This window comes from Nicotiana tabacum, chromosome 1, assembly GCF_000715075.1.
Source record: "Nicotiana tabacum cultivar K326 chromosome 1, ASM71507v2, whole genome shotgun sequence".
Lineage (NCBI taxonomy): Eukaryota > Viridiplantae > Streptophyta > Magnoliopsida > Solanales > Solanaceae > Nicotiana > Nicotiana tabacum.
The window spans coordinates 181,179,482-181,202,351 of NC_134080.1; the positions used below are offsets into that span (position 1 = coordinate 181,179,482).

General features: G+C 38.6%; 2 protein-coding genes across 2 annotated transcripts; one reads left to right on the forward strand and one right to left on the reverse strand.

The window, feature by feature from the left end:
* Positions 1–3,492: 3,492 nt before the first annotated feature.
* Positions 3,493–4,161, forward strand: LOC142164317 (uncharacterized). The gene is made up of 2 exons (XM_075222295.1): positions 3,493–3,743; positions 3,804–4,161. Exons 1-2 carry the CDS (start codon positions 3,493–3,495, stop codon positions 4,159–4,161), a joined length of 609 nt encoding a protein of 202 aa, XP_075078396.1.
* A 3,681-nt stretch (positions 4,162–7,842) lies between these two features.
* LOC142164318 (uncharacterized) lies at positions 7,843–8,361 on the reverse strand. Its single transcript, XM_075222302.1, has 2 exons — positions 8,121–8,361; positions 7,843–7,961 (listed from the first exon to the last, which is right to left on the reverse strand). The coding sequence occupies exons 1-2, from the start codon at positions 8,359–8,361 to the stop codon at positions 7,843–7,845; spliced, it is 360 nt and encodes a 119-aa protein (XP_075078403.1).
* Between the last annotated feature and the right edge of the window lie 14,509 nt (positions 8,362–22,870).

Consider the following 22,870-nt stretch of genomic DNA (forward strand, 5'->3'; position numbering starts at 1 on the left):
GAGGATGAGCAGGTGACTATTCTAGACCGGCAGGTTCGACGGTTGAGGTCGAAGAGTTTTCCTTCGGTGCGTGTTCAGTGGAGAGGTCAGCCTCCTGAGGCATCGACCTGGGAGTCCGAGTCCGATATGCGGAGCCGTTATCCTCATTTATTTCCCGACACAGGTACTTCTTTCTTTTGTCCGTTCGAGGACGAACGGTTGTTTTAGAGGTGGAGAATGTGACGACCCAAGGGGTCATCACCGTAATTCTTCCTTGTTCCGTGCTCCCGAGGCCTTGAAAACCTGGCTTTTAGTTGCCTCGATTGGCGTGCGTAGTTCGGGCGCGTAGCCGGAAATTTTTATGTTAGAATATGTGAATTATGTGAAACATTTAATGAATTTTGGTATTAATATGCAAAATGTTGACTTCGGTCAACATTTTGGGTAAACGGACCCGGACCTATGATTCAACGGTCCCGGAGGGTTCGTAGAAAAGTATGGGACTTGGGCGTGTGCCCGGAATCAAATTTTGAGGTCCCAAGCCCGAGAAATGAATTTTAGGAAGAAATTGTTTTTCTGAAATTTGATATGAAAATTTGAAATGAAAAGGAGTTAGAAAATATAGGTATCGGGCTCGTATTTTGGTTCCGACGCCCAGTACAAGTCTTAAATATGTGTTAAGCACTATCTGTAAAGTTTGGCTAAAAACGGACATCATATGACGTGTTTCGGACTAAAAATGGAGAGTTTGAGTTATGAAAGTTGAAGAAAGAAAATCATGTGTTTGAGGCTTGATCCTATATATATGATGTTATTTTGGCGATTTGATCGCACGAGTAAGTCCGTAAGATGTTTTTAAGGTTATGTGCATGTTTGGTTTGGAGCCCCGAGGGCTCGGATGAGTTTTGAATGGGGCCCAGGAGGTCTTGGACTTAAGAAAATGCAGGTTCAGGTATTGCAGACACCAGCGCGGCCGCGATATATTTTTGTGCGGTCCGCGTGGCTGAGTCTGAGAGCTAGGGTTTCAGGTTAGCCAGCGCGGCCGCACACCAAAACAGTGCAGTCCGCGCTGGAAGGGTTCAGAGAAGCCCCACTTTTCTCCCACTCGGCGCGTCCGCAACACATTTTTGTGCGGTCCGCGCCAAGTCCTCAGAAAGGTATACAAGTTCGGAAAATCTCAGTCATTTTTCACTTTTCAAAAACCCAAAACCTAAGAGGCGATTTTCCAAACAACGTTTTTTCTCCAAAACGATTGGTAAGTGATCTCTAACTTAATTTCTTTATCCCTTAACATCTTTTAATATAATTTCAACTTCAAATCAAAGATTTTCATGGGGAAAATTGGGTGTTTTGGGTAGAATCTAGGTTTTCTACAAATTGAGAAGTTGGACCTCAATTTGGGGTCCGATTTAAAAACAAATCATATATTTGGATTCGTGGGGGAATGGGTAACCGAGTTTTGGTCCGAACCTCGAGTTTCGACCACGTGGGTCCGGGGGTATTTTTGACCTTTTTGGGAAAAACCTTGAAAAATCTATTTTCATGCATTGGGGATGATTCATTTAGTAATTATTAATGTGATTAAGTAACTTATGACTAGATCCGAGCGGATTGGTGGTGGAATAAAGAGGTTAAGCTATACTAGAAGCGTGAGTTGAGTTTGGAGCATTTGAGGTAAGTGTTTGTTCTAACTTTGGCTTGAGGGAATAGGATTAGGATATTATTTGCTACTTGCTAATGTGGAGTACGGTGTATAGGCATGGTGACGGTTATCTATGCACCAGAGTCTAGCATGACCGTGAGTCTTAATTGCTTTTAATTCGAATAATGTGACACAATCTCCTTGTTTACTTGATGAGTTTCATATAATGTGAACGATTGAGGTAGAATTGTGATTGGTGTACTTTTGGAGCGTTAGCTCGAACATGAATGTGTTAGTTAAGGAAGAAGTGATTTAAAAAGAGAATGTGTTGTGAGTACTCCCTTGCCGGGATGTGTAGACTGATATATGTACTCTCCCTTATCGGGATATTTTGGGCTGTTAGCTGTACCCTTGCCGGGTTAAAGGTATTGAGTTGTTATTCTCCCCTAAAGGGGTCTACTATAAGAAGTCAGATATTATGAACTATAATATGGGATCGTGTGGCACGCCGTCCACTTATATATGATATTATGGGATCGTGTGGCACGCCGTCCACTTATATATGATATTATGGGATCGTGTGGCACGCCGTCCACTTATATATGATATTATGGGATCGTGTGGCACGCCGTCCACTTATATATGATATTATGGGATCGTGTGGCACGCCGTCCACTTATATATGATATTATGGGATCGTGTGGCACGCCGTCCACTTATATATGATATTATGGGATCGTGTGGCACGCCGTCCACTTATATATGATATTATGGGATCGTGTGGCACGCCGTCCACTTATATATGATATTATGGGATCGTGTGGCACGCCGTCCACTTATATATGATATTATGGGATCGTGTGGCACTTCTGCTTATTTCCGATATTTCATTTTTATCTGTTACTCCCCGATAGCATGTCCCCTCCCAGTTTTACTTTGTATTATCTTGTTATTGTTTTCTTACACTTGTTGTATATATATCTGTATAGGTTTAATGTGGTAGGTACTGTCTAGCCTCGTCACTACTTCGCCGGGGTTAGGCCAGGCACTTACCAGCACATGGGGTCGGTTGTGCTGATGCTACACTATGTGCAAATTTTTGTGCACAGATCAGGGAGCAGCTTACGGACCACAGCAGTAGGATTTCTGGGAGCTGTCTTCAGTCCAGGAACTCTCGAGGTAGCCTAGTTGGCGTTCGCAGGCCGAAGTCCCTTTCCATGTTTTTCGTTTATTCATCTTGTATCAAACAAACAATATGTATTTTCTTTCAGACATTGTTTGTAGTATTCTGTAGTAGTCCGTGAGCTAGTGACACCAAACCTTGGGTAGTGATGTGTATTAAACTTCCACACTTTTGGTTTTCAGTTGCTTTAGATTTAAAGTCTTCCGCTTAGATTTTGTCTCGTTTATTATATTGTTTGAAAGAAAGCAGGAAAGGTGTTTTGAATATTTGACTTGCCTAGCTCTGATAGTAGGCGCCATCACGACACCCGATGGTGGGAAATCTGGGTCGTGACACATACAATCATAATACTCGACCTCAACTAATTCAAAAGAACAATGTTCCGGCAAAACTTTGATTTGGTCAATTATGGTAGTAAATGAAGTCACCTTGCTAGATCACAATAATATATTATTTTTGCAGCCTTCAAATTCTCTAGGACTCGTCTTAATACTGTTCAAGCTCACATGGCCAGAAAATTATGCACTGTGGAACAAACAATGAAATTTGCACTTTGGGAAAAGAATAAACTAGGTTTTGTAGTCGGAACTTATATGAAAAGCATCTATAGATGTGAGTTAGCGGAGCAATAGGAAAAATGCAGAGTTATTGTATTGTCGTGGATTGAAGCACTGTCTCGAGTGAGTCAATGTCAAACATTCTGTATGCATCAAACATAAAGAAAGTGTGGAATGACTTTCAAGAAAGATTCGATAGATCAAATTTGACAAGGATTTATCACCTTTGGAAAGCTATTGCGACATTAAGGCAAGGTATTGTCTCTAGTACTAGTTATAACTCTAAAATAAAGGACATGTTGGATGAATTAGCTCATTTTCCCTCTTACGACTATGAAGAATCTAGACCTTCCGTCGAACATCTGAAATCACAGTGTCTATTGTAATTTTATATGGGACTAAATGAAATCTATAGTAAAATAAGGAGTAATGTGCTTGCTAGGAGACCTGTTGTAACTGTGAATGAGTCATATGCCATAGTCACTCAAGAAGAAAGCCAAAGATTCTTGGGTGTTGTAGACACACAGGAAACCACGTCAATATTAGTAGGGAGAGGTCAGGATTTCAGGCCTAAGAAACCAGGGCTAATTTGTGAACATTGTGGATATAAAGGACATCTAAAGGAGAATTGTTTCAACATAATTAGATATCCGGATGACTTCAAAAACAAAAGGAAGAATCAGCCAGGTGGAGAAAAAGCTTATGCCAACAATGTTAATAAAGCTAGTGAGGAAGGAAAGACAACTATAATACAGGTGCACGAAGCTGGGCAGCTCTTCACTGAGGAACAATACAAATAGTTGATCAGTCTATTGTCCAAGACTAATGTAGGGTAATGCTCTACCAACATGGTAGATATAATCTCTTTATTATCCAATGCATGTTTGTGTGATTGGGTAATAGATTCAGGAGAAACGCATCATGTTACATATGTAAGGACATTTTAAATAATATAAAATATGTTGATGATCAAGATAGACATGGAGTGCAGTTACCCAAAAGAAATAAATCATAAATAACACACAGAGAGGAGACGCATCCATAATAAGAAATAAGACAGTAAAAAATATCTTTATATGTAATTGACTTTAAATTGAATTACTATCAGTGGCAAAGCTCACCATGCATTTCTATTTTTCAGTAACATTCTTTCATGACTCCTATATGTTCTAGGATTTTCTTGAGAAAAGGAGCAGATACTGAGCTTTGGCATCTAAGATTGGGGCATGTATCACTAAAGTCTATGCAACATATTACATAATTACAAAATAAAGTGGATTTGCAAGTACAGGGGAATTGCCAAATTCCTCTATCGGCTAAACACTGTAGATTTAAATTTTATGTTAGTAGTACTAGTTCCACTAGTTGTTTCCAGCTTATTCACTTAGATATGTGGGATTGTCACGATCCAAAATATCTCCTTAGGAGTCATGATGGGAACCTAGTCTCCCAACTAGGTAAGTTGGTCACTCGACACTATTTCAAACAATGAAAACATGAATTAACAAAAATGAAGTATAACATGAAAGCGGAAATAAGAGCAATATAGCCCAAAACGGCAAATACTCAACCTAATATCCCAGAACTAAGTGGTACATAGTCATAAGCTCTAACTGAATATAAGAGATCAATCTCAAAATACAGTATTGTCAAAAATGCATAAACAACATAAATGAAACAAGAGGATAACTCCAGGGCTTGCGGTCAGATCATGCAGGAATATCTTGAAGTTTCTGGTGTATGCAATGCCTCATTGTTGATTAGTCCGGTTTGAAGTACCTGATTCTACACAAAAATATGCAGAAGTATAGTATGAGTACACCACAATAGGTACCTAGTAAGTATCAAGATTAACCTCAGTGGAGCAGTGAAGAGGTTCAAGTCGTTTAATACTCGTTAGACAAATAACATGTACAATTAATATATCAAAGAAAACTTATAGTTGAAATATAACTGAAAACAGTAATCATAACCCTTTTAGAACATGTAATAATAACTCAATGTAGTAAAACCCATCTTTGATCATATAACATCATATAGAGGTAAGGCATGAGATAAGATGTCAAATATGGCCATTAACTCAGATAAGTGTCAAACGTAAGCTTTTTAGAAATAATAATGGAATAAGAATAACAAGCCCGACTCAACACAATCACAACAAGAATGACGATACCCCAAAATATCACATAACATCATCAAAATGCCACCCTTATTACGTCACATGTGCACATAAAAATGATATGACACCTTTATTTCACCACGTGCGCATATAGCCACCAATATTACGCCATGTGAGCGGCCCTAGATAATGCCACCCTTATTTCTCCCCACGCGCACAATCATAGACAAAGAAATCGCACGGCAAAACCTCGTGTTGACACCTCCAATCAATCCGCTCAATATGTCTACAAGTACCACGGTACTACAAAACAATAATGCCAAGTGCCATATATCACAACAATAGTAACAAAGTGTCGTCAAAGTATAAGTTCACAACTTTCAACAACCGTGCACGAGGACCTAACAAATAATTATAGAAGTGGAGGGATGTCCAATAGATAAAGCATGTATATGTCTAAGTCTATGAAATGAGCATGATCAGATATTCATAAAGTGATTACACAAGTTTTATATAAAGTTCATTATCACAGTAAAACACATTAATAGCCTACAGTCTATTTCGGTCAAAACCACGCATAGTATTTGTATACATGCCCGTCACATCATGTAAAGGTCATTTAACACATAATAAAAATCAACAATTTGGGCTAGCACCTAAGGGGTGTTTCCCCCACATAATGTTAGGCCAGATACTTACCTCAAACAATCTAAATCAGTCCACTAACAACTCTTTCCCGCGTAAATTTACCTCCGGACGGCTTGAATCTAGCCAAAATAACTTAATATCATAATTAAAAGCTATAAAATTAATTCCGGATAATAAAGATTCGATCATTAACTAAAATCAAAAAGTCAACTCAAAAAGTCAACCTCGGGCCTGCACCTCAGAACCTGAAAAAACTCATAAGTTCCGAACACACATTCCAATACAAGTCCAACCATACCAAAATCATCCAATTCCGACCTCGAATCGGCCTTCAAATCATCAATTTATGCTTTTAAAAAGTTTTTACAAAAATCCTCAATTTCTCCAATTCAAATCACTAATCAAACACTAAAATCAAGGTTAGAATCATGAAATGATAACAAATCTGAGTAAAAAATACTTAGCCTAATCTAAATCATAAAAATCTCCTCCAAAACTGAGCTATCTAACTCAAAGCATGATAAATGTAATAAAACCCTCGTCCAAGCTATTTTTGCACAATGAATTCTGCACTTGCGGTCACTTAACTACATCCGCGGTTCCGCATTTGTGGTCAAAACATCGCATCTACGATTCCCCCTCAACACCAGGAATTATGCTTCTGCGGTCTAGACCCCGCACCTACAGACACACGTTTGCAGTCCTCCAGTGAAGGTGCGGTCTTGCTTCTGCGAATTTCTTCCGCATCTGCAGAAACTTCTAAGCTCTATTACCATCGCTTATGCGGTCAAATATCCGCACCAGTGAACCTAGATCCATCATTCCCAGCTTCGCTTTTGCGGCTCCATGTCTGCATTTGCGGGCTCACACCTACAGTCATGCCTTCGCAAGTGCGAAAACACCAGAATTCAGATACCTTTAGCTATTCATCCAAGTCCAAGATTAATCCAACAATAATCCGAAACACACTCGAGGTCCCCAGGACCCCTTCCAAGCATACCAAACAATCTCAAAACATAGCACGGACCTAATCGAGGCCTCAAATCACACAACAATTCAAGCCTAAGGAAACTAATGAACTTTCCAAATTCAAAACATGCACCGAACAAGCCTAAACAACTCCAAATGACCTCAAATTTTACTTGCAAGTCCCAAATGATACAACGGACCTATATCAACTCCTGAAATCATAATCTGATCCCGATATTAATAAAGTCAACCCTCACTCAAATCTATCAACCTTCCAAACCTTCAACTTTCTAACTTTCGCCAAAATGCATCAAATCGACCTACGGACCTCGAAATCCAAATCCGGATATACTCCTAAGTACAAAATCACTATATGAATCTATTGGAATCATCAAAATACTATTGTGTGGTTGTCTACATAAAAGTCAAACTCCGGTCAACTCTTACAATCTAAGCCTGAAGCTAAAGGATTAAGTGTCCCAAATCAATCCAAAACTCTCCCGAAAGCACACCAATCGTCCCGAAAAGTAACGTAACTACAAATACACATATGTAAAGCATAAAATAGGGGAAACGGTTCTAGAATACTCAAAATGACTGGCTAGATAGTTACATTTTCCCCCTCTTAAAAAAAACATTCATCCTCGAACAAGTATAGAGGCATACCTGAAGTGCCAAAAAGGTGAGGATAACGAATCCGCTCTATGCTCGGTCTCCTAGGTTGCCTCCTCGCTAGTTAAACCCTCTATTGAACCTTCATTGAATCAATGTTCTTTGACCTCAGCTTCTGGACCAGCCTGTCCAAGATAGCCGCCAGCTCCTCAACATAAGTCAAATCCTTGTTCAATTGGACTAAGTTGAAATCTAATACATGTGGCGAATCACCATAATAATTCTAGAGCATGGAAACATGAAATATGGGGTGAACTCCCGATATGTTGGGTGACAATGCAAGTTTTTAGGCCACCTCACCCACTTTCTTAAGAATCTCAAAAGGACCAATATACCGAGGGCTCAACTTGCCTTTCTTCTCAAACCTCATCATACCCTTCTTGAGAGAAACTTTGAGGAGGATCCTCTCACCCACCATGAATGTCACATCACAAGCCCTCCTATCAGCATAACTCTTATGTATGGACTGCACCACACTAAGCCAATCCTCAATCAACCTCACCTTCTCCAAGGCATATCTAACCAAATCAGAGTCCAACAACCTAGCCTTCCCAGGCTCAACCCATCCAACCAGAGAACGACACCGCCTCATATATTAGGCCTCATACTGAGCCATCTAGATACTCGACTGGTAGTTGTTGTTGTAGGCAAATTCTACGAGCAGTAGGAACTGATCCCATCAAGTTTCTGAAGTAAACCACCTGGTCTATGATGGTCGTGTTTCACCTACTAACAGTTCAAACACCGGGCCACATACTATACAATCTCTTTATTCATTCTTCTCTACCAGTAGTGTTGCCTCAAGTCCTGGTATATCTTTGTGGTTCCCAGATTAATGGAATATCACAAACTGTGGGCCTCCTTAAGTATCAACTCACGCAAACCATCCATATTAGACACACAAATCCAGCATTGCATCTTCAACACCCCATCATCACCAATAGTCACCTCTTTGACATTATTGTACTGCACTGTGTCCTTCAGGACAATAAAGTAAGGATCATCATATTGACGTGCCTTGATGCACTTAAACAAAGAAGATCGTAAAACCACACAAGAAAGAACTCGGCCCGGCTCCGAAAAACCAAGCCTTATGAACATGTTGGCCAAAGCCTGAACATCCAAAGATAATTGTCTCTTACCAACTGGAATAAAAGCAAGATTACTCATGCTCTCAGCCTTCCTACTCAAAGCATCGACTACCATATTGGCCTTCCCGGGATGATAAAGAATGGTTATATCATAGTCCTTTAGTAGTTCTAACCACATCTGTTGCCTCAAGTTCAGATCCCTTTGCTTAAACAAGTGCTATATACTCTTGTGATCTGTGAATACCTCACAAGACATGCCGTAGAGATAGTGCCTTCAAATCATCAGTGCGTGGACAATGGTTGTCAACTCTAAATCATGTACTTGGTAGTTCTTCTCATGGGGCTTCAATTGACGCAAAGCATAAGCAATCACTCTACTTTCATGCATCAATACACATTCAATTACAATCCGCGAAGCATCACAATAAATTGTATAAGACGCCGATGATGAAGGCAAAACCAAAATGGAGTTGTGGTCAAAGCAGTCTTGAGCTTCTAAAATCTCTCCTCACACTCGTTAGACCACCTGAATGGGGCACCCTTCTGGGTCAATCTAGTCAAATGCAATGGACGAGAAGCCCTCCATAAAATGGCGATAATACCCAACCAAACTAATGAAACTCTGAATCTCAGTAGCAGAAGACGGTCTGGGCCAACTCTGAACTGCCTCAATCTTTTTTAGATCCATCTTGATCCCCTCACTGGACACCACGTGGCCCAAGAATGCCATTGAATCAAGACAAAACTCACACTTAGAGAATTTAGCATACAACTTCTTCTACCACAATGTCTGAAGCATGATCCTCAAGTGCTTTTCATGCTCCTCCCAACTGCAAGAATACACCAATATTTTGTCAATAAACATGATGACGAAGGAATCAAGATATGGCTAGAATACACTATTCGTCATAAAGGCTGTTGGGGCATTGGTCAGCCCAAAAGACATCACTAGAAACTCATAATGACCGTAGCGAGTCCCGAAGGTCGTCTTCAGAATATCTGAATCTCGGATCTTCAACTGATGGTACCCCGATCTCAAATCAATCTTCGAGAATACCCGAGCATCTTGAAGCTGATCAAAAAAATCATCAATATGCAGTAGTGAGTACTTGTTCTTGATTGTCACCTTGTTCAATTGTCTGTAATCAATACACATCCTCATAGAGCCGTCTTTCTTATTCACAAATAGAACTGGAGCACCCTTAGGTGAAATACTAGGCCTGTTGAAACCCTTCTCAGTAAACTCCTGAAGTTGTTCCTTTAATTCTTTCAACTCCACTGGTGGCATATGATATTGCGGAATAGAAACGGGCTTAGTGCTTGGCACTATGTCAATACCAAAATCGATATCTTTATCAGACGGCATGCTCGGTAGGTCTACTAGAAACACATCTGGGAAATCTCTCACCATCGAAACTAACTCAACGTAGGAATATCAGTACTGATATCCCTTACAAAGGCCAAATATGTCAAGCACCCCTTCTCAATTATCTGTTGTGCCTTCAGGAAAGACACCACCCTGTTAGGAACATAATTCAATGTACCTCTCTATTCCAATCTCGGAAACCCTGGCATAGCTAGTGTTACAGTCTTGGCGTGACAATAAAGAATAGAGTGATAAGGCGACAACCAATCCATGCCCAAAATCATAACAAGTCCAACATATTGAGTAATAGAAGGTCAACCCTGGTCTCATAACTCTCGATAATGACCGAGCACTACCAATAGATACGGTCTACTATAATAGAATCTTCCACAGGCATAGACACATAAACATGGATATCCGAAGAATCACGAGATATATCGAAGTATGAAGAAAAGTAAGACAATACATACAAATATATGGAACCCAAATCAAATAAAATTGATGCATCCTTATGACAGACCAAAACAATACTTGTGATAAAAGCATTTGATGCAACAGCCTTAACTAAGGTTGTATTGTGGGCCAGGCCCGGGCCTAAATGGGCTAAACGGGCCGGGACAAACGTGCCCGGGCTCTGGCGGGCCGCTCTCTGGCGGTCCCGGGCCAAACGGTCCCGGGATTAGCGGTCCTGGAGGGTGGAACCGGCCCACTACGGGCCTAAGCCCACATGGCCCCGGGCTAAATGAGCCAGGCCCACAGGCCTAAGTGTTCCGGGCTATTTTTTTTTGAATTTTTTTTATCTAAAGCAATTTCTTGTAAATTTTATATATATATATATATATGTGTGTGTGTGTGTGTGTGTGTGTGTGTGTATATATAAGCTATATAATTTACAAGAAATTGTCTTAGATAAAAAAAATTTAAAAAAAAATAGTCAAGGCCTGTTTCTTCTTTATTTTAACAGTACAACACAAACACAAACATAGAAACTTAACATAACTTAAATTCAGTACAACTAATAAAAACACATGACACGGGAAACATAAAGATACACTACTAGGCTCAACACGTACATGTCACTGTTTAGTCACGACCGCCTAGTATTCTCTACTCCAACCACTTAAATTTGTCTTCTGGCTTATTTTTTTCTTCTTCCACCTCATTGAGTTTCTCCTTCAACTCTGCAACTTCTCGTTTGGATTATCGCTCTCTTTTCCACTGCTTCAAACACAAACAATGAAGATACTGCAACTTTTCTTTGTAGTATTCCTGCTGACAGGGTTCATCAATCCATACCTCAAAATTGCAAACAATTTCGTCGGGAACCCTATAAAACTTGTTCATACACGCGCAGTAGAGGCGTCTAGCTTCACCATCATCCCAACAGTCTTGCATCATGCATTTTTTTCCGCACTCGCACCTTGGCACATAAAGGGGTTCAGACATTTGTTAAAGCGTAAAGAAAAACCTTGTTTTATGGAAATATTTGCTATTGGTTATTGTTAAACACAGAAATAACTAGAATGCGCCCATTATTTATAGACAAGCCAACACACAAAACGTTGTATTGTACCGCGCTATACATATTCACTTTTTCTGAAACGAAACAACATTTTTTGCAGTCTGTCAGCTTTTCAGACCGACAAGACAACACACAAAAAGTAGTCCACCACCATCTATACATATTCACTTTTTCTGAAACGAAATAGCTTTTTTGCAGTCGGTCAGCATTTCATACCGACAAGACAACACACAAAAAGTAGTCCACCAACACCTATACATATTCACTTTTTCTGAAACGAAATAGCTTTTTTGCAGTCGGTCAGCTTTTCAGACCGACAAGACAACACACAATTTATGCTTACAAGACAACACACAATTTATTCTTTTAAGTTGATTTGAGACAATTTTGTTAAATTATATATATATACGTCTTAATATAGCTAATGTTATATCGAAATTCGAATATAGCTTATATACTATACACTTAGTAGTTAGTATATTGTCGTATATAGTATATTTACAATCTTATATAAGGCAATATACTATATTGCCTTATATAAGATTGTATACATTAGCTATATTAAGGCGTATATATATATATATATTAAGATGAACTCGGTATCAAAGCTGCAAATTAAAGTTTACATTTAATACTTCAAATTAAAGTTCAATGCCTTTAACATAATACTTCAAATTAATCTAACAAACTAAAACATTAAGCATAATACGTCTAATAATTTTAAAATAACACAAATTGTCTCAAATTAACTTAAAATCTTAAATACGAATGTCTGGAGAACGCACAAGACAACTCTTTATATGCCTCCTTAAACTGCTTGTGCCCTCCTTTGGACGACGAGTGTAGACGACCATAGTTCTTGCACTTTATTATGTAAACTTCTTCATTTTCTTCTACCACATTAAAGTGTTCCAAAATAAATGGGTGCAATCTAGAATCACTGGGCATGATTTAACTTGAATTAAGAATTTGAGTTTGAGAAATGAGAGATGAGTGAAGACTTGAATACTTCAATTTGAGTTTGAGAAATGAGAGAGATTGATGATTTTGTGAGTAAAAATAAAAGAATGAGGGGGTATTCATAGTTGAGAATAGGGAAAAAGTGTGATTATAAAAAGTTTGGGGTTAAAACAAAGTTTGGAGGCCAAATGACTATTTTTTAAAAAGTCAAACGGCTAAAATGGCAGGCCAACGGCTAGTTTTTAAACTTCTAACCGTTGGCTTTTTTTTAAAAAAAAAATTAAAAATAATCGTTGGGCCCGTTAGGCCCGGTTGAACCGGCCCAAGCCCGCTTGCCGGTCCCGGGCTCGCAAGTATTTTGGGAGGACCGGCCCACAATGGGCTTTTAGGACCATTAGGGACCGACCCGTTTGAACCAGCCCGTTTGGCCCATTTGCTAACGGTCCTGGGCTGGGCCCGGCCCACAATATAGCCTTAGCCTTAGCCCTACCCGAAAAAGCATAACAATGGACTTGACCTCCCCCTCTAGGATAACCTCTACCGCCTATCCTCCACCCTAGCTAGTTGTGTTGGTGGAGCAGCAACCATGGCCTATGTACCCTGTGGAGGTCCACCCCTCCTAAGTTTGGGACAATTCCTCAGAATGCACCTAGTATCACCACACTCGAAACAACCTCTCGGCAGGCGTGGTTTCTAGAACTGAGCCTGATTCGGACAGCTAGAATAATCGTTGTACGCACTATTGATACCTAATTTTGCCCTCATATATTTTCAAATAGTATATATACTTTCAAAACATCATTTTGCATCATTATCTAGTTTACATTTTTCTATAATTTTTAGAGCTTTAAAATTAATTTTCTTGCATTTAAATTACATAAATATTTAGTAATTAACCCTTTCAATTATTTGTGATGACTTAATCATCCAAAATTACTATTTTTGTATCCCCATGTATGTTTCATAATATTTTCGCTTCATTTCGTATAATTATGTTTGTATTTTTAAGTTATTTACCCAATTTTGCAATAACAGCCTATATTCATATACAAATGCTCCTTACTTATATTATTTGTGTCAAAATAGAATTTTATATTTTTATAATGATAAATTATTATTTTTAATTATTTTAGTGCATAAATAATATTTTTATTTATTTAGTAATCATTTTATAAATTATTTTTTATAAATTAGTTGTATTTAAATAGTAGCCCAACCATTAAACCAATTTTTAGACCAAATTGGCCCAATGACCTAAGCCCAATAACCCCAAGACCAACCCGGTCGGACCCCTCTAAAATAACCCGCCCCAGTCACTTTTTAAAATCATGATCGTTGATCTTAGAGGCCCACGATTAACCCTCCACTTTTAATTCCCCCCCCCAACCTAAACCCTAGAGAATCACTCGCCTGTTTACAATCGCCTTTACACTCTCTCGAACCTTTCCCCTTCTTCTATGAATCCTGGCCGATGTATCTCTCAACCTCTCCAAATCCAGCTCTAAAATGGAATCAATCATTGATTCACTTACCTTATTGGTCTCCTCTCACTACCGGTCATCCATTTGTGGTGTTACTTAGGTGCTTGCCTAAGTTTGGCAAGTGAGACTGAGATCGGGCTAAAGTGGCTTGAACCTTTGATTTTGGGCATTATCTCATCTATATACACTCAATACCATGCTATGTGGCTCTGATTTTAGTGATATCTCTGTCGATTTGTGTTCTCCCTCTTGAACTAGGGTTTACCCGTTTCTCTCCTAAATTGATTCTGAATCGATTTTGCATGCTTTCTTTCCTTATTTTAGGTTTGATTTACTTTGTTTCCTTGTTTATTCGTCCAATTTTACTGCTATATAAACCCTTCCCCTTTGAGACAGACCTTAATCACTATATTTTCACTAAAATTGGAGCATTGTCCTGTTATTCTCTGGTTCTGTACTTTGTTTTTGGCTAGCTGAAAACCAAGGTCAGTGAGATTCTATTATTCAACCTTCTCTTGGTGCGAGCATTGCTCAGGGTTCCTTTGAAACTCTTGGGACCTTTAACGCATTAAGATTCTAGGTTCTTGTAGAAGTTTGTTCTTTATTGTTATCCGTTTAACTGGTAAGTCATTTGACCTTTTGCAATTTCGTTTTATGTCTCTCTGATTAGCAAATTCCTACTTCTACAATCCATGGCTTAATGTGTTTCTAGGCTACTCTTGTGTGTAACTCTATTAGCTTTATAGTCGTTTTAAGTCTCCTTAACTTTTAATTTCACCTAATGCTGCTAGTTTTGAGATTGTCTATGTCTAACTTGGATAATCTGAACCCTCCTAAGCTCATTTTGCTAATGTATTGGTTCCTGAATGTTCATGAATATGCTTACCTGCTTTATGTTGAATCCCAATAATGAATGCCTCACATCTGTAATAACCTGTATTAAAACCTTCATTGTTAACTATGACTTGTTTCCCTGTCATTGTGTCACTTCATGTCTTTAGTTCACATGGTTCTATACCCCTTTAGTGATTACTTGAGATTTTAGAATAGTTATCTCAACTTGTGTTTTCCTCTACCGTATTTGAACTGCTTTGTTTCATGATGTATGATATATCCTTGGCATAACTGGGACCTTTTTTAGTTAATTAGTTTGTTGTGTCAACACCTGAATGCCTACATTTGCTATCTGACGTAAGTTTACTTTTCCCACTCTATTTTGAATCATAGTCTTGCATGTGTAATGTGCTAAGACCTTTTCTATCGACTATGATCTGCTCCTTCACGGTATATCTCTATTTTGCTTTGTTCTATATCCTTAATAACTATTCGAAACCTTTAAAATGGTTATCTTAATTTGTGTTTCCATATCATGTTTGATACTCTTCTGCTTCCTAGCATGGTTGTCTCATGACATTGTGTTGAATCCTAAGTATAATTTGGACCTTTTAGGTTTTAACTTGTTTGGTATTGTGTATGATAATCTTTGTTAATCCTGCAAATTTGTTCCTCCCTTAATTCATTCAATACGTGATTGTATATGTGTTGTTTTGCTTAAGTGTTTGAACCTGCTTCTAAGTCTTGCTGAACCTGCTTCTAAGTCTTGTGACATGTTTGCTTAGTTGCTCTGTGTTCTCAACTTTGTTATGTCTACTTTAAGCTATGAGTGTATTTCCTCAACTTTTGTCTTTTTTAACCATTGTCCACTCTCTCTCATTTGTTACCTATGCTATCCTGAACCTCTCATTCTTGGCCGGCTGAAAGCCAAGGCCACCAAGGCTCTTACTACTGACCTCCCTAGTGTGAGTATTTCTCGGGGTCCATTTGAGACTCTTATGAACTATGACACACTAGGGTGTGGAGTCTTTTAGCCATTCTCTTTACTTCTAATACTTGAACTACCCCACTCAATTCTTCCTTCCTATTATCTGTTGAATATATAAATTGGTTGGTCAATCTATGGTTGTGTAATCTGGCTTAAGTTCTTCTATGGATTTTGGGTTGTGGTGATGAATATACTTCCTGGGTATGATGCGTGAGAGTGTTGAAGGCCCAGTCAATGCTGGGTATTTCCTTTTGAGCCTGTTATGGGACTATTGTCGTTATTTGTATAATATTTGTAATCATATTCATCATTGGTGCAGTAATCTTTGTAATAAACAATTAGATGTTAGTAAAAAAAGGGGTATGGGTAGATTCTTAATGTTTGCATGAAAGGGTAGAAAACATACATGTAGGATTAAACGATTTACTTGCTATATATGCATGCAATCTCTATATGCACTGTAGAAATCATGTCATTAGGAGAAACACACACACACACACACTACTTGTCTACTGGCAAAACATGAGTTCAAACGCTTCAATTATTCCTGTTGCTACGTGTTATTAAAGAACCTGCCTATAGGAAACAAATACCATCGAACTTTCTTTCAATTCGCACAATTATAGCACATCCACTAGAAATCATGCCTATAGGATTTTAATCATCCCATTTGCTATTGTATTATACTGCTCACTTAGAAAATATGTCTATAGGGACCAAGCACAATAAAACTGGTACCAAGCGCCAATTAGAGATCCTGCATATATGGTATCACTATTCGCCTTAATAATTATTAATACTGAACTTCTCAACATTGTTTATTGCTCACTTAGGTCGCTGTCAGAAAAGTATGAGTAATTCTGGGATCTTCTCCAATAGATTTCACTGTCTTTACTGCATAAATCACTTAGACACAATATCTATAGGATTAATAACTGGAAATATGTATTCTTAACAATCAGCTTGTAACAATTGTATAATCTCGTCTATGAGCAGCGCCTTGCATCTGAAACTATCCGTGTATTTTAAGTCATAGTCACATAGAAATCATGTCTATAGGGCTTAAGGTTCTTAATTCTGAATTGCCTAACATGAAAACTTGTCTCGCGTGCATTTGTTGCTTAAGTGTGGAGGCAAACTTAAGCCCTTAATTGCCCAATATTTGAAGTCCATTATGTTTTGTATGTCGCCTAGTTTTGACATTTTTGAGCAGCCTAAGTAAGGTCTAGAACCACCCAAGTAGAGGTCCAATACCTCCTGGACCATAGGTATGGGAAGGGTAGTGCACTCATAGAGCACGACTTAGAATTGAATTAGCACGTTTCAGGTAAACAACTTTAACATAGTAATCGGATAGTAGGAGATGATAGTCTGTGCCAGCTGAATAATATGAGTAACTCCTATCTCAAGGGAGTTGCGAAGTATTATTTCTGTTGCACGGGGTGATCTTTTAAGCTAAAAACTTAGAATCCCCACCCCCTTCCTTTATATGTTGCTATTAGATCTAAATAGTTGTATCCCTATATATTCGTATTAAGATCTGTACTAATCATGTTGTAATGAAATTCTTGGACCTTTATATTCCCTTTTTCTATTTGATCACTTAGCCTATTTGTATTACACATAATCTTAAGTTCGGTTGGGACCCACAGTTGTGCACCTCGAAGAGTGTCTAACACCTTTTCTTTGAGGTAATTTAAGCCCTTACCCGATATTTGGTGGTGTTGACTAGTCAAACAGAGTTATTTGCATAATAGGTGCCCTAACGCACCTCAAAACGATTAGGTGGCAATTCTCCTTTTTAATACCTATTTAACAGAGTTGTCATATGTCAAAACCCGCTTTCACGAGAAAACAAGACGCGACAAGCACCCTGTGTAGGAGGTGCACTAGAAAATGGTTGTGCAAAATGAGTAATCAGAGATCCCAGAATAGCTGGGGCACCATGAGTGGCCTAAAGTGCAGACTGAACTAGTCAACTGATAAAACCTCTTCCATGACAGATCTTGCCCCCAGAGTAGGAGCCCTAAAATCCTCATGAACTGCGAGTCCTCTTGGCCTCCCTATCCTCCCTCTCCTGACCATGCACACGCTCTAACCTCCTAGCAATCTCCATAACCTGCTGGAATGGAGTATCGATCTCCAGCTCCCATGCTATACTGAATCTAATAGCATAATTGGTTCCCTCGATAAATCTGCGGACTCACTCTGTAACTATTGAAACCAAAGTAGGTGCACGGCGGGATAACTCAATAAACCTTATGGCATACTCTAACACTGTCATAGTCCTTTGACACGACTGCTCGAACTCTGTGTCACACATTTCGGAGGATATGGGACAAACTCCCTCAAATATATATCAGAAAATAGAGCTTAAGTGAGTGGCGTTGTACCAACTGTCCTACCCTCCTCATAAGCATGTCACCACCTATATGCAGATCCCATTAGCTGAAATGTAGTAAAGATGACTCTACTTACCTCCACAATGCCAATAGTGCGGAAAATATGGTGACACTTGTCTAGGAAATCATGTGCATCCTCCAAAACTGCGCCAGTGAAAGTAGGAGGATCATACTTCTTGAACCTCTCAAGCCTCCTCTACTCCTCCTCTGATGACACTAGTCTGACCTCAAGATGAATTGCGATAATGGGCTGTTCTGGCTTAATATTTGGGACCTAACCAACATGAACCCGCTGCCCTAGATTACGGACAGTGGGTGTCTAAGCTCCTCCCCCATCCTGAGAAGTAGCTCGTGCTACTGGGATCAATCCCGTCTGAGCTAAAATACTGAACATGTTTAGGAATTGTGCAAAAGTCTCCTAGAGTCCAAGGGTAGTAGCAGACATCTCATGTGCTTGCTCCCAGACCGGAGCTGTTGGTGGCTCCTCGGTCACCAACCTAGATGGAGAGTGACGAGGTTCAAGTCGTTTGACACTCACTAGACAAATAATCTACGCAATGAATATATCGAAGAATATTGATAATTGAAATATAATTGAAAATAGTAATCACAACCCCTTTAGAACATGTAATAACAACTCAATGCAGTAAAACCTAATTTTTTATCATAAAACATCAAATAAAGGTAAGGCGTGTCATAAGATATCAAATGCAGCCATTAACTCAGGTAAGTTTCAAACGTAAGTTTTTCAGAAATAATTATGAAATAAGAATAACAACCCCATCTCAACACAGTCACAACAAGAATGGGGACATCCTGAAATATCATACAACATCATCAAAATGCCACTCTTATTATGCTGCATGTGCACATAAAAATGATATGTCACCCTTATTTCATCACATGCGCATATAGACACCCTTATTACTCCACGTGGGCAGACCGATATAATGCCACCCTTATTTTTCCCCACGCGCACAACCATAGAGAAAGAAATTGCACAACAAAACCTCGTGTTGACACTCCCAATCAATCCGCTCAACATTTCTACAAGTGCCACCATACCACAACACAATAATGCAAAGTGCCACAGTATTACAACAATAGTACCAAAGTGTCATCAAAGTATAAGTTCACAATTTTCAACAATAGTGCACAAGGACATAAAAAATATTTATAGAAGCGGAGGGATGTTCAATAGTTAAAGCATGTCTATGGCTAAGTCAATGAAACGAGCATGATCAAATAGTCATAAAGTGATTTTACAAGTTTCATATAAAGTTCATTATCATATTAAGATATGTTAAGAGTCGGTGGTCTATTTCGGTCAAAATCACACATAGTGCTCGTATACACGCTCGTCGCATCATGTACACATCACTTAACACATCATAGAAATCAACAAATTGGGCTAGCACCTAAGGGGTATTTCTCTCATACAAGGTTAGGCAAGATACTTACCTTAAACAAGTTAAATCAGTCCACTAATAAGCCCTTTCCGTGCAAATCTACCTCCGGATTGCTCGAATCTCGCCAAAATAAATTAATATCATAAATAAAACTTATAGAAAATAATTTTGAATAATAAAGTTTCGATCTTTAACTAAAATCAAAAAGTCGACTCAAAAGGTCAACTTTAGGTCGCACCTTGGAATACGACAAAACTTACAAATTCCGAGTATCGATTCCGATACAAGTCCAACCATAACAAAATCATCCAATTCCGACCTAAAATCAACCTTCATATCATTAATTTATATTTCAGAAAATTTTTCACAATAATTCCCAATTTATCCAATTCAAATCACTAATCAAACACTAAAATCGAGGTTGGAATCATGAAATAATAACAAATCCGAGTCAAAAATACTTACCCCAATCTAAATCGTGAAAATTTCCTTTAAAATCGCCCAATACCGAGTTCTCTAACTCAACGTGTGATAAATGAAATAAAACCCTCGTCCAAGCTATTTTTGCTCAGTGAATGTCATATTTGTAGTCACTTAACCGCATATGTGGTTCCGCATTTGCGATCAAGACATCGCATCTGTGATCCTACCTCAACACCAGTACTTCTGCTTCTGCAGTCTAGACCTCGTACTTGCGAATACGCTTATGGGGTCCACCAACGCAGGTTCGGTCTCGCTTCTATGCAATTCTTCTACATATATGGAAATTTTGAGCTCCATTAACACTGCTTCTGGGATCAAATATCTGAACATATGGACCCAGATCCATCCTCCCCAGCTTCGCTTCTGCGGATCCATGTCAGCATTTGCGGGCTACTTACAGTCATGCCTTCACAGGTGCGAAAAAACCAAAAATCAGATACCTTTAGTTATTCAACCAAGTCCAAGATTGTTCCGACAATAATTCAAAACACACCTAAGGCCTCTAGGACCCCGTCCAAGTACACCAACAAATCTCAAAATATAGCACGCATCTACTCGAGGCCTCAAATCATATAAAATAACATCGAAACTACGAATTGCACCCAAATTCAAGCCTAAGGAAGCTAATGAAATTTCTAAATTAAAAACTTGCGCCGAACAAACCGAAACAACTCCGAATGGCCTCAAATTTTGCAGGCAAGTCTGAAATGACACAGTGGACCTATAACAATTCTCGGAATCACAATCTAAGTCTGATATAAATAAAGTCAACCCTCAGTCAGACCTATCAACCTTCCAAACCTTCAATTTTCCAATTTTCGCCAAAAAACATCAAATCAACCTGCGGACCTCGAAATCAAAATTCGGACATACGCCTAAGTCCAAAATTATCATACAAAGCTATTAGAACCATCAAAATACTATTCCAAAGTCGTCTACATAAAAGTCAAACTTCAATCAACTTTTACAACCTAAGCCTCCAACCAAGGGACTAAGCGTCCCAAATTAACCCAAAACTCTCCTAAAAACACACCAATCACTCCGACAAGTTACGTAACTACAAATACATATATGTAAAGAATACAATAGGGAATACAATGCTAGAATACTCAAAACGGCCGGCCAGGTCATTACAGGGACCTCATAGAACTCCTACCTATAATGAGAAGCATTGCTTTGTTACCATTGTAGATGAATATTGTAGGTATATCTGGGTATATTTTATTCTACCAAAGTGTGGGGTATTCTTTGTAAAAAAAACATTATTGCAATAATAAGAAATCAGTTTGGTGTCACTGTAAAAAGTATTGAGATCACATAATGGCACTAAATTTTTTAACTCTCATTGTAATGAACTGTTAGCGACTCTTGGGATCATACATCAAAGCAGTTGTTTATATACATCTCAACAAAATATTACAGTGGAGAGAAAACACATATTCACATCCTGGACTGTAAGGGCTTTGCATTTCAAAGTTCAGTGCCAATAAAATTTTGGGGTGATTGTTTGAGAACTGTTGTATATTTGATAAATAAATTGCCTATATGAGTATTAAAAAGGAAATGTCCTTATGAAATGTTACATGGTAAACCTGCAAAAATAGATCGCTTAAGGTATTTGGCTGCTTATACTTTGCAAGCAATTTACTAGGAGAGGATAAATTTACACCTAGGGCAAGAACGTCTATTCTCATTGGTTACTCTGAAATACAAAAAGGTTACAGACTGTATGATCTAGAAATTGGAAGGGTGTTTATCAGCAGAGGTGTATTGTTTAGGGAGCATGTTTTTCCCTTTAAGGAAGGCATAAAATTCATAGAAGATATTTTTCCGCATGAGCCTATTTCAGTTGTCACAGATGACTAGATGCCTACACAGAAGAATCGCCATCATTCTGAAACTCTGGTCCCAAATGAAAGATCTAATGTTGCAGCGTCTCTAATAGAAGTTGATGGTGAACATCCTACTCACATTGAAGTCATGGCATAACTAACACACATGAAACCTCAATTAAAACCTGATGATGCACATGACATACAACCACATCCTGCAAAGTTAGTTGAAGTACCTAAAGTTGTAGTTGAACTACTTGACGAATACAACTCATATAGATGAGTTGAATATTGTACCAATGTGCATACCAGAAAGTCTGGTAGAGTCTCCATACCTTGTATTTGGCTCAAGGACCATGTTACAGCACCCAGACCATAGAATACTATTTAATCCTTACTATATCGCAGACTTTATCTCCTATGATCACTTGTTAGAAGGTTAGATGTCTTATTTGGGAGTCTTTTCAACTAGAGTTGAACCAAGATCCTTCAGAGTCATGCCAAGATAAGAAATAAATATAAGCTATGTCATAATATATTAAGACACTTGAAGATAATGCAACATGAGAGTTTGTTGATCTGCATGTTGGTAAAAAAGCAATAGGATCTAAACGGGTGTTTAAGATCAAATACAAGGTAAATGGTAAAATTGAAAGATACAAAGCCAGATTAATAGTCAAAGAATATACTCAACAGGAAGGTTTGGACTATCGTGAGACCTTCTTACCAGTAG

Excerpts from the sequence above, each read along its gene's own strand:
- LOC142164317 (XM_075222295.1), top strand. The coding sequence starts at position 3,493 with ATGTCAAACATTCTGTATGCATCAAACATAAAGAAAGTGTGGAATGAC. Across the intron at positions 3,744-3,803 it reads CTGAAATCACAGTGTCTATT|GAGACCTGTTGTAACTGTGA; the intron begins GTAATTTTATAT and ends TGTGCTTGCTAG.
- LOC142164318 (XM_075222302.1), bottom strand. The coding sequence starts at position 8,361 with ATGAGGCGGTGTCGTTCTCTGGTTGGATGGGTTGAGCCTGGGAAGGCT. Across the intron at positions 7,962-8,120 it reads GATGAGGTTTGAGAAGAAAG|ATTTCAACTTAGTCCAATTG; the intron begins GCAAGTTGAGCC and ends CACATGTATTAG.